General features: G+C 36.5%; 1 protein-coding gene across 1 annotated transcript in view; it reads left to right on the plus strand.

Annotated features, from left to right (window-relative positions):
• MUSK (muscle, skeletal, receptor tyrosine kinase) overlaps positions 1–9,097 on the plus strand; it is a 167,632-nt gene that overhangs the window by 133,079 nt on the left and 25,456 nt on the right. Inside the window, exon 10 of the mRNA XM_011966405.1 lies at positions 6,617–6,880. Coding sequence (XP_011821795.1) covers positions 6,617–6,880 — 264 coding nt within the window. The remainder of the gene's footprint in view (positions 1–6,616; positions 6,881–9,097) is intronic.

A 9,097-nucleotide genomic window follows, 5' to 3' on the forward strand; every position in this document is an offset into this window, starting at 1 on the left:
GGCAGCCAGGTCTATGAGAACAACCATTGCCTACTTTCTACTTTCTCTTCTACCCTCTCTCCTCTACATCTTCTTTTCTTTTCTCCTTCTCCTTCCCCTCCTGTCCCCTCCCCTCTTCTTTTCTTTTATTTTCTTCTCTTTTTTCTTTTCTTTTCTCCTTCTCCTTCTCCTTCTCCTTCTCCTTCTCCTTCTTCTTTTTCTTTTCTTTTTTTTTTTTTCCCTCTAGGTCTACTTTATGCATCTTCTCTGTTAACCTCCACATCTTGCTTTCTTAATGTAAAGTCCCTGGGTAGCTAATGGAGGGAAATTCTGAGCTTAGATATTCCCTTGGTGGATGTTACCCATGATTGACTCAGTTTGAAAAGAACACGTTTCCTAAAGATACTCAATATTTTCTTAATTTCCTCCAAGTCTGCCCATTAATGCAGCAGCTGGCCTCCTAGCAGAAGCAGAGAACTTTTCAGAAACTGAGAGATCAGCAGTATCAAAACAATCTCTTTCAAAGCATAAGATGAAAATGTACTAATGTTCTTTCTTTTCCCCTTTAATTTGACTTCCTGTGGGAACTTCCTTTCCTGTTAATAGAATGGAGGTAAGAAACTTATAGTACCAATGTTTCCAATGTTTTGTTTTGTAGGGATTTCATTTGTTTTTGTTTGTGAGAGAGTCTTGTTGTGTTGCCTAGGCTGGAGTGCGTGGCATGTGTTTTGTTTTTGTTATTTGACATGCCATTGATTGAGTGTTTACTATTTGCTGAGCACTGTAACATTTTAGAAACTTTCTAATTTCTAATCCTTTTAGTAAGTATGATGAAGTGAAAGACAGGTAACCTCTACTGAATACTTACTATGGATCAGGCACTGTGCTGAGCTTCACATGCATTATTTAAATTTATCTTCAAGACATCCCCATGGAATAGGTATTATTGTTATCTCTATTTTACAGAAAAAAAAAAAAAAAAACCTAAGAAAGTTTCTTTGAACTGGAGAGTTCAAGTGGCTTACACAGCTAGTAAATGATAAAGTTAGAAATGGAACCCAGAACTCCAAACTCTCCCCCATAGCTCTATCCTATATATAAGAAGGTATCCCTTGCAATATAACCTTTTGCAACTTACAGTGTTTAATTTGCAGTACTTTTAAAACTGACTTTCATAAAACTCTATGGAATGTAATTAATTTAAAGACAGCATTCTTAGCACATAGGCTATGTTTAAAAACAGGCAGCAGGATACAAAATTTGGTTAGACAGCAAAAATAAGTTCAAGAGATTTAGAGTACAATACAGTGACTATCAATAACAATGTATTGTATTCTTGACAATCACTGAGAATGGATTTTAAGTGTTCTCATCATAAGAAAATGGTAAGTATGTGAGGTAATACATTTGTTAATTAGCTCAATTTAGTCATCCCATAATGCGTACATGTTTTACAACATCATGTGGTACACAACAAGAACAAAAAATACAGGTTTTAACTAAAAACACTTTTTAAAGAAAGTTTTGCTGTTAAAAAAGTCTTAAGAAATACCATTTGGGCCGGGCGCGGTGGCTCAAGCCTGTAATCCCAGCACTTTGGGAGGCCGAGACGGGTGGATCACGAGGTCAGGAGATCGAGACCATCCTGGCTAACACGGTGAAACTCCGTCTCTACTAAAAAATACAAAAAACTAGCCGGGCGAGGTGGCGGGCGCCTGTAGTCCCAGCTACTCGGGAGGCTGAGGCAGGAGAATGGCGGGAACCCCGGAGGCGGAGCTTGCAGTGAGCTGAGATCCGGCCACAGCACTCCAGCCTGGGTGACAGAGCGAGACTCAGTCTCAAAAAAAAAAAAAAGAAATACCATTTGGATGTATATATTGCATCCAAAAAAAGCACTGAAAATCATGATACCCATTATATGAAAAATTGAACTAGTTGTAAGTATATGGGATAGTGATTTGTCATAATTGACTGCATTCCAATGTGTTAATGTGGTATCAAAAATTCTTAGTTCAAAAAAAAGGAAAAAATTCTTAGTCCATTTTTTAATCTAAATATTGCTTTAATAATTTGTATTAACAATTTTGGAGCTACTGCCTTAGCAGAGTAAAGTTTATCTAAACTAAAATTAATAAAAGTGCCATTTAATAACCCTTCTTCTAAAAAAACAGGCAGTAGGCCAAATTTGTCCTGGGGGTTGTACTTGCTGACCCCTGTCTTGGAAAATAAATTATATGCAAAGACACTAGGCAGGAAAGAATAGAAACAGTTCCTGTTTGCTTTGAAGGTTGGAAGTAGCATAGAATCTGTCATTACCTTTGTTGGGAATGTTCAAGGAGAGATAAGGCAGTTGCTAAAAAAGGGAAGATTTATCTGAGCCAGAGGAGAGGTACAGCTGTCAAGTGTGCCTGTGCTAGGGAGAGAGTGAAGTAAGGTGTGGAGTTTCCACCAGAATCATGGGGTTGTCACAACACAAATATGCCATGGCTGGTCATCTGGAATGCCCTTGAGACAAAGTATTATGTGTTCAAAGGGAGTAGACATCTCCCTCAGAGAAACTTGAAGATAACATTTTAAAATGTTCTATTGAATGTGATTCATACATTTCAAAGTAGAGAGAAATAGGAGTAAGAGGTGCAGTGAGAATTCTTTACCTACTTCCTTTGACCACATAGGGTTGTCTGTTATAAAAGAAGTTGAAAAGGAGATGTGAGATCAAATATCCATCATTGGCTCTACAAGAAAAGGAACTTCACTGAAGAGAAGTCAACTGAGTTTATATTGTAAGGAGGCAAGAGAGGGTCTGGCTCCATGTGCAATATTAACTAGCATTTTTAGAAGCTAGTCTGGCTGGTCATTCCAAAATAACCAGCATTCTGTGAATGGATCCCTGTGACCACTGTCCCACTGTTCTAATGAGCAACAGGACCAGCTGCTTCTAATGTTGCCCCATCAGCAGTCCCACGAACTTCAGGCAGAGAAACAAAACTTTAGCTGGATGTGGAGGGGTCTTGTCACTTACAAAAGACAACAGAAGACACCAATGGAAATTATTTGCATTTAATTTATTCCCCAGTTCTTGCCATGAGCTCCTTTTTAAAATGTTGGAAGTGATAGATTTAGGGGGCTGAGGAACAAAATGTCCCAATTGGCCTCTGTGTCTTGCATCTAAAATTTGATTACTGTGTAAAATTTAAGGCTTATATTTCTGCACAAGAGGAGAGGAAAAGGAAAAGGAAGTGTTTGAAACACTGAAACTATAACTAGGTAGTTGATAAACAGATTCAGAGATGTATATATAATTTAGATATATAGATAATTTAGATCTATATATCTATCTAAATTTATCTATCTATCTATCTATCTATCTATCTATCTAAATAGATAGGTAGATAGATAGTCGGTCTTATGTGTGCCTTACCTTTTAGAGCTAATCCAAGCATCGATATACTACCAAAGCCAAGTCCTTAATCATTCCAGGAACATCATAGAAATGAAATGTGGAAAACTAATAATAATCATATACTTTGTGTGTGTATGGTTTTTTCCCAGCACATAAAGGGTTTGTATAAGCTAGTGGTCATCAAGCTGTTAGGAAGAAAACAATGAAATTAAAACCAAGATCTTCTCATTTCTATTCAAAACCTATTGTCCTTTTTTCTTTTTCATTTTTATTTTGCATTATATATTTAATGCTGTAAAACTAATGAGGATTCAATACTAGCAGAAATTCAGACAGAGGGATTCATTGTTAGTTGATTGTTAGTAATCCTTATCTCTGAAGCTATTTTCATCAATTTTTCTTTTGTGTACTTTTTCTTAGTTTCCAATGTTTTAAAAAAATGTGTTTTGATGCATAATTAAAGGAAACATCATGAATGTGTATTATTTTTAAAAATACTCATAGGAAATGAATACCAGCATCATTGAATAGTTAACACATGACAGCAAAACCTGCATGAATAATTCTCAGCTCAGAGACACTGGGAAATATTTAATTTTTACATGGTGGGGTTTTTTCTGTTACCTATAAAAGGTCACACATGATTGTATTCATCCCCCCTTTATACTGAGATATTACATCAACTTGTGAGGCCATTTTGTAAACCAGTTTGAAATATTGCTGGTCACTACTTATTATATAGTTACTTAAAGAACAGTGTAGAAGCTGGATGGGGATTAATTCCTTTCCTTCCCATCCTAAGAGTCATGGCTGACACCTGTATAATAATGACAGGTTAACAAGAGAAGAGGATAACAAATTTATTTGATCACAGTTTTACATAACGTGGGACCCTTCAGAATGAAGACCCTAGATACAGGGAAAGCAATCCTTTTTTTTTTTTTTTTTTTTTTTTTTTTTTTTTTTTAAAGACAAGAGTCTTCCTCTGTCACCCAGGCTGGAGTGCAGTGGTGCAGTCTGAGCTCACTGCAACCTCCGCCTCCCGGATTCAAGTGATTCTGCTGCCTCAGCCCCCTGAGTAGCTGGGATTACAAGTGCCTGCCACCATGCCCGGCTAATTTTTATACTTTTAGTAGAGACTGGGTTTCTCCATGTTGGCCAGGCTGGTCTCAAACTCCTGACCTCAAGTGATCTGCCCATCTCAGCCTCCCAAAATGCTGAGATTACAGGCGTGAGCCACCATACCCAGCCGAAGCAATCCATTTTTATACTTAGGTTCGATGAAGTATGAACAACTGTGTAGAAATATGATTAGACACAATGTGATCTAATGCTAACAGGCTGAGTGGGGAAACTAGCCCATCCTGCCTGTTCCGATTTTTCTCAGCTCCCCTGTGCAGCACTCGCACCTCCCAGGTAAGAGGTAGGATCCCTCTGGAATGAGGGTCTGAATTTCTTTATGGTCAGGTGTTATACAGAAAAGCGGGGGGTGGGTAGAGTAAATATTTAGGTGTTATGGCTAGCCTTGAGGAAAAGGCATTCTGATGTCTATGATCTGTCTTGGAAAAGAGGGATTCTAGTGTCTAAGATTTGCCTCGGGGAAGAAAGAGAGGAGAGACAGGAGGGAGGAAGGTCTGTTTCTGAGGCTGCTTCTTAGGCCTTCACTTTGGGGTGTCATTTACTGAGCCTGAACAACAGCATCCTTGTTTCTAATTTTCTCTGGGGGTTTTCTCACCTTTACCTTGAGAAAGTTTTCATGGAGTTTTGTGCTTTCTTATTCAAGGCCTTCATTTTAAATATCCCCAACAAACAAAGGGATACAGTAAAAATCATGCTGGCTAATTAGTAAAAGGCTAGTATGAATTAAAGGAAGACTCTATATTACAAAATATTGTTTTAAAGCATAGCTGTGTTTCTTGGAAGTTCATTGTTTCACCTGAATGTAGTATATCTCATTCTAATGAATTTGCTTTAAAGACCTGCCAGTGATGGTTTGTAATTATAGTATTAATTTTTTAAATTCAACTGGGGTCACGTAACAATTTTAAAATTTGACACAAATTCTAATTTGTTTAATTTTCTTACTTTAAATTCTTCATATAAAGACAATGAAAAGCTAAATTCAATAGTTGTACAAATCTAAATAAGAATACAACTTAAGACTTTTCTGTCATTACTAACACTATGGAAGATCTGATAGAAGGCATAAGAAAATACCGAGACCATCACAGTGCCTACACATAATAAGTATTCCACATATGTTTGTCAGGTGAGTATATGAGTTGTTATAATTCCCAGCATTACATTAAGGGAACAAGTAGATACGTGAAGAGAGTACCAGCAGCATTTTCCATTCTCCCAATTGTCTTCAGTTATTATAGCAGATAAGTTTTTAATCCTATATTTGTGCTAGCACTAGCATTTACAGGTTTCACCCTGATATATGGCCCAGTAACACACAATAATCTGAGTTCAGAGTAATTACTTGTATCACTCAACAGAATAGATCATTGAGGCACTGGGTGACCAGTTGACTTTCCATGTGATGAGATGTGATGAGAAAACAGCAAAGCTGAAGGTTCTACTTGGCTCCTCTGGAAGCCATATTTCTGCTTTCTCCTCCCTACATCACTTTCTTTTTCTTTAATGGAATTCTGGGAAGATGTGTGAGTCAGAGAATCTGAGTATGGAAGGTGTTGCAAAGATGTATATGTTGTAAAAAACTAAGGTAAACTATCATAACACATAAATAAACCATGTCCCTAAAGCTGCAAATATTTTAGCTGAGAGCAGTTATTATTACGCTCAATTATTTGTTAACCATCATGATGAAATGTCTTCCAGATGCATCTTTGCTTATATCAGCTTCTTTGCAAGCAGTCTGTAAGGTGGCTTAACTAAGAGTAGTCAGATTCTATTTATAATGTAGAATAATAAAAATACCCAAATCTATTCAGTCCTTTATAGTTCCCAAAGCTTTCCACATCCATCATCACATTTGGCCTTCTCAATAGCCCTGTGGAGTAGCTACAGATGATATAATTGCAGCTGGAAATGAAGACCATATTCAAATGGAGCATGTCAACCAATTTGCTAGTACAATTTTCTCCTATTTCTGTGACACAGATGTGAAAACAAACAAACAAACAAAAAAAAAAAAAAGAAAGAAAGAAAAGCAGAATGAATGCCAAGAAATAGCATGTGATTAGAAATGTTGTTCATTTCTTCTTTCAGTAAACCACAGAAAGATAACAAAGGCTACTGCGCCCAGTATAGAGGGGAGGTGTGTAATGCAGTCCTGGCAAAAGACGCTCTTGTTTTTCTCAACACCTCCTATGCGGACCCTGAGGAGGCCCAAGAGCTGCTGGTCCACACGGCCTGGAATGAACTGAAAGTAGTGAGCCCACTCTGCAGGCCAGCTGCTGAGGCTTTGTTGTGTAACCACGTCTTCCAGGAGTGCAGTCCTGGAGTAGTGCCGACTCCTATTCCCATTTGCAGGTAAAATCTCAAAAATAATTCAAAGGAAAAATTCCATTTTTCTATCTGCACAACAGAAAGAGTTTTTGAAAAATGTTGTAATGTGCAACAGTAAAAGGAAAAAAGCTGGTTTTCATCCAAAATAGGAGGTAGTGGCTGGGCACAGTGGTTCATGCCTGTAATCCCAGCACTTTGGGAGGCAAAGGTGAGTGGATCACTTGAGGTCAGGAGTTCAATACCAGCCTGGCCAACATGGTGAAACCCCGTTTGTACTAAAAATACAAAAATTACACAGGTGTGGTGGCGCACTTGTAATCCCAGCTAGTCGGGAGGCTGAGGCAGGAGAATCACTTGAACCGGCGAGGCGGAGGTTGCAGTGAGCCGAGATTGCACCACTGCACTCCAGCCTGAGTGTTGAGACTCCATCTCAAACAAAGAAACAAATAGGAGGTAATTAATCAGACAAAATGTCTATCATGCAAATCACTGAAGATAACCTAAAATACAAGTACTTAGAACCTCTAGAAAATGTCATAAATGGTGTAATATTCCATTACTCTTATTATTGCTCACATTATTATGGTATCCATAAATATCCCAGATTTCTATCAAATGAAAGGAGAAATCTTAAACTAACATGGACCTCATTAGTAAGCCAAGATAGAGAAAATAAAAACTGTACATTATTTGTCAATAAATGAGATCATGCCAAGCATTTCAGAATGTTATTTTAAAGTACATTCCATCCAAAATTCTAAGTTCTAATGCTGTTGCCTCATTTGGGTGGGGTAGGAGGGAATTATACTGTAAATAGATATTTTTTAAAATTCTCATACTTTTTAAATATTGAAATTGATAAACTTATGTTCAATAGAATTATCTTCACCTTTAATTACTCCTTATGTAGGAAAAAAAAAAAGAATCAATCTAATTTTTGAGCCAAATAGAACAAAGTTCAAATACTGTTAGTTCTGCTTTCTCAATGTGTGTGGTCTTGGCTAAACTTCAGTTTCCTCATCTGCACACTAGAATTGAGAGGATTAAAGGATAAATCACACTCATGGAGTATGTCAGAAACTAGATAGACATTGTTATTCTGAAATTTTCTGTTGAAGAAACCCCATGAAAACTACCAACACAGCACATTTCCACTATTTTGATAAAACCAGAAACTATTTAAATATTGCAATAATTTTAGGACACCCTCTATTTAGCATATAATAACAACAGTATGGTCATTAAATTAGAGTTCTGTGTTCCTCAATTTACTGCAAAGTTTGAGGGTTTGGAGACACTATAAGAGTAATATAATTTGTTTATTCCTCTAAGAAGATTGTATTGTGATCAGGCATGTCATCTAAAAATCTCTAGGGACTTCAGCATTGACGGAATAAGAAGGGGAAAGAGAAGGAGAGACAAAGTAAAGTTACTCCAAAAAAAAAAAAAAATGGGAAGAGTAGGTGAGAGGCAGTAAAATTTGTTTTAATAGGACTTAAGAAATACTGATGCTATTTCAACTGTCCTTGCAGTTATTTGAAAAAATAGTGCCTCTGTTAATTATCACTTCTTTAGATTTCTCCTCCTTGGGCTTCTTTATAGGATTCTCCAAAATTGTTTATTTGATGTACTGCTCATCAATGAAAATCCTTTTGCTAGAAAGTAGCACGTGTATAATAAACAGAAATGTAACCAGCAAAATAAAGTGAGAGTAGATTCTATCAGCTTTATCCTTTAGTACTACTAACATAATGTGTGGTGGCCACAGAATTGTTATCATACTTACACAGTGACACTCAGGCAAATCAGCTCAACACCATGGACAGATGCTTGAGAGAAATAATAATTAGATTAGAAAAATTCTTTGTGTGTGTGACAGCTATTGTGGTTTTCTGATTACACAACCCACAAGACTCCGTTGTATAAAAAAAGAACACAGTACTTTCATTGCTAAAACCCAGAGAGTTGGTCACTACTGAGGTGTGTGTTTACTTATGTTTACTTATATCTATATTTCTGTACTCTGAATTCTATTTCATTGATGGTTTCTCTATTTTTGCAGACTTTGGATTTAATTACTGTCTTTATAATTAATTTCAATTTGTGCTATGAATTTCACAGGTTTTCATCTTTTAAAAAATTCTTTACTCATATAATTATTTTTAATTATTACATGCTGACATTGGCAAAATGTTTCTAAATTTCATATTTAAAAATAACTATATAAATTATATAATAAAG

This window comes from Mandrillus leucophaeus, unplaced genomic scaffold, assembly GCF_000951045.1.
Source record: "Mandrillus leucophaeus isolate KB7577 unplaced genomic scaffold, Mleu.le_1.0 Scaffold76, whole genome shotgun sequence".
NCBI classification, from domain to species: Eukaryota; Metazoa; Chordata; class Mammalia; order Primates; family Cercopithecidae; genus Mandrillus; species Mandrillus leucophaeus.